General features: G+C 37.4%; 1 protein-coding gene across 1 annotated transcript in view; it reads right to left on the bottom strand.

Moving 5' to 3' along the window:
- LOC119591565 overlaps positions 1–2,446 on the bottom strand; it is a gene marked incomplete in the record, with an annotated part of 13,760 nt that extends 11,314 nt beyond the window's left edge. Inside the window, 4 exon segments of the mRNA XM_037940326.1 lie at positions 379–426; positions 880–1,001; positions 1,290–2,016; positions 2,290–2,446. Coding sequence (XP_037796254.1) covers positions 379–426; positions 880–1,001; positions 1,290–1,946 — 827 coding nt within the window.
- Between the last annotated feature and the right edge of the window lie 234 nt (positions 2,447–2,680).

Raw genomic sequence — 2,680 nt, 5'->3', positions numbered from 1 at the left:
GGTTAACATCAATAAAGCTTCAAGAAGGCATAAAAAGATAATATTGGCAAAGAAGAAGCAAACCTCTGTCATCCAAAACGAACTTCTTTTTACAAATTTGTGTATGTTGGAGAACTGTCCTAAGTTTCCAGGAATTTGTTTTTAATTTTTTTTTTTCAATAAAACTTTTATTCAGCAGTTAGGGGAAAAGAAAGTTAGCAGATGCGTTACTCCACCTATCAAATGCACATAGGAAACAGCACAGTAAAGAACACTAAATATTATAAGAAGATTTAACACAGGTAGAATTCTGACAGGGTTGTCTCACTGAGAATTTAGAGAAAGGTATACAGCCTTACATGTACATATTTCACAATGTCTGCCTCCAACAAGACTTACCGACGACAAGATAACTTATATTCTTCATATCCTTCCAGTTCTGCAAAGCTGCATGCAATGAAAGATGTTACTGAATTGCTGATAGAACACAAAATTTATGCTAATTTAGACATTTTAAAAGCATAAAGCTAATACTGACAGCAATGGGAAAAAAATGCTTTAGTTGATTTTTGAAGGATTTATAGCATAATGCTAATAACATTTGGCTTCAAATAATATCTAATAGGGAATTATAGTGTAATTTGCAATAATCAACTATCATGGGAAATTTCAGTATTAAGGCAATCATGCTATACATGAACCTACAAAAATGTACATATAATGGTAAATTTAAAGCAATAAATATTTCCTTAGTCTTAGGTCTACATCAATTCTCAGCAAGTTTTAGGAGGCACGGCCAGACTGAATTTCATTATCAGTGTATGACCCATGCCATTCATGTCTAGATATCCTCAATAGAAACTGACAGCTAATTTCCTCAAATAAACTTGAAAGCCTTACCTCTCACAGTTGTTCCGATGGAAGACTTCATCAAGCTGGCTGTTGCGGGAATCTTGCATTTGTTCCTCATCGTATTGCTGCAAGCAGTCATTATCCCACTCAAGTGATGGCATCATGTCTTCCTGAAAGTGACACATTCAAAAGTTTATATCATTTTCTAAATCAACTTTTCTATGTCAGTGATATCATTACATTAAAATCTAGGCATATTGTTTAGTAAAATAAACATAAAAAAAAAAAAGTGAATAATTCTTATTCTCTTATATATTACTTATCAAGTAAAAAAATTGTAATTGACTCAAAAGTAGAAAGCATACTTCATTCTTACAACTGAATTAATCATTTTTCCTGCATTTGTCCATAAACTGATTTTTCTCATGACTTCTTGCTTTAGATATGTCCTCACTCACCTGAGTTGATGCACGTGAAGATTCTGCATCTTCTGAAGGCAATTCCGGGAGACGTGAGAGTGGTGGTCCTCTTGCACTAGACCAGCCATGTTGTGGAGAGTCCCACTCAAATGATCCTTCTGCCTCTGAGCCTGAGACCACATGACCCTGAGTGTGTGTGGATTCTGCAGTGCCTCCCTCCAGCGCTTCTGAGTCAGACGACACTGTGCCCCTTTGACCAAGAACGCCTCTGAAGCTGGCTCTTGAACGATGTGCATTTACCAGATCTAAGGCAGAATTTGGCCGTGAGTCTCCAGAGGTGATGGAATAATCTGAGTAAGTTGTCTTAAAAGTGTATGGGTTTGGCTTCGATGCAAATTTTGTCACCTCTTCATCCATCTCTAACATGGAGGACTTGAGGTCATCCAGCTCATGCTCAATATCATCCAGGTAGGTGAAAGTTTTGCAAGCCAGATCATCACGCACAGAAACATCCAGTGACATTTCAGAGCATTCTGACGGTGCAAAGTCTGACAGATTTGAGCAGACTGAATCTTCTCTTTTAAATGTAAATCTTTTGGACCCTTGGGGTGAGGTAACAAAGTCTGACATGTTGGAAGCAATTGAATTATCACGGGAGATTGACCCATGGCAGCCTCTGTGCCGCATTTTTTCCATGAGGTCACTCAGTGAGGCACTTGAGATGTTGGTGCTGAGGTGGCTCTCCTCCTCTCCTTCAGGCTGCAATCTGTTAGCATAGACATTTTCAAAGTATTAACTCCAGAGAGTATTAATTTATTTGCTGTCTCATCTACATACTGAATAACGAATGAATAAATAATTTTTAATATAATCTTAATTATTCTCTCTACTGTATGAAAGACACCATTGAACCAACAATAACTGAAATGCATCAGAAAAACACTCTGCTTTCCAAATTTGACATAATTCAATACATTAGGTGACACAAGTTTCACATGTTGTCTTCAGATAATAACATAGAAAGGCCTACATAGCTTACCTGCTGTCTACCAGCCAGTCTTCCTGATCACGGGTCTGTGAGGATCGTAGTGCTGAGCCACACTGATGACGTCTCTTCCCAACCTGTGGAGATGAACAACTAGCATGAAAAATGGTCTTACAGAAAAAATTTAGAAAATGGAATCTTCTGAAGCATAGCTCAGAAAAGTATGAAAGGTGGGAAGGCTAATGCCAATTAAGTGTTTTTGCTTTAGATAGAAGAGAAGGAACTCAGAGCATGTTTTCTGTTCTTAATGCAGCCATTGAAAACTTGGTTACCTGGCAGATTGGTAAGAAGAGGCTCTGTTAGGAGGCTTGGAAATCACAGCTTTAGATGAAAGTCCAAAAAGAAAGTTCTTTTAGAAAGAAAATAATAGTTATAATAAAAGGAA

The sequence above is a fragment of the Penaeus monodon genome, chromosome 28, assembly GCF_015228065.2.
Source record: "Penaeus monodon isolate SGIC_2016 chromosome 28, NSTDA_Pmon_1, whole genome shotgun sequence".
In the NCBI taxonomy this organism is placed as follows: Eukaryota; Metazoa; Arthropoda; class Malacostraca; order Decapoda; family Penaeidae; genus Penaeus; species Penaeus monodon.
The sequence above is the reverse complement of the archived record's forward strand: the minus strand, read 5'-3'. Positions and strand labels throughout refer to the sequence as shown.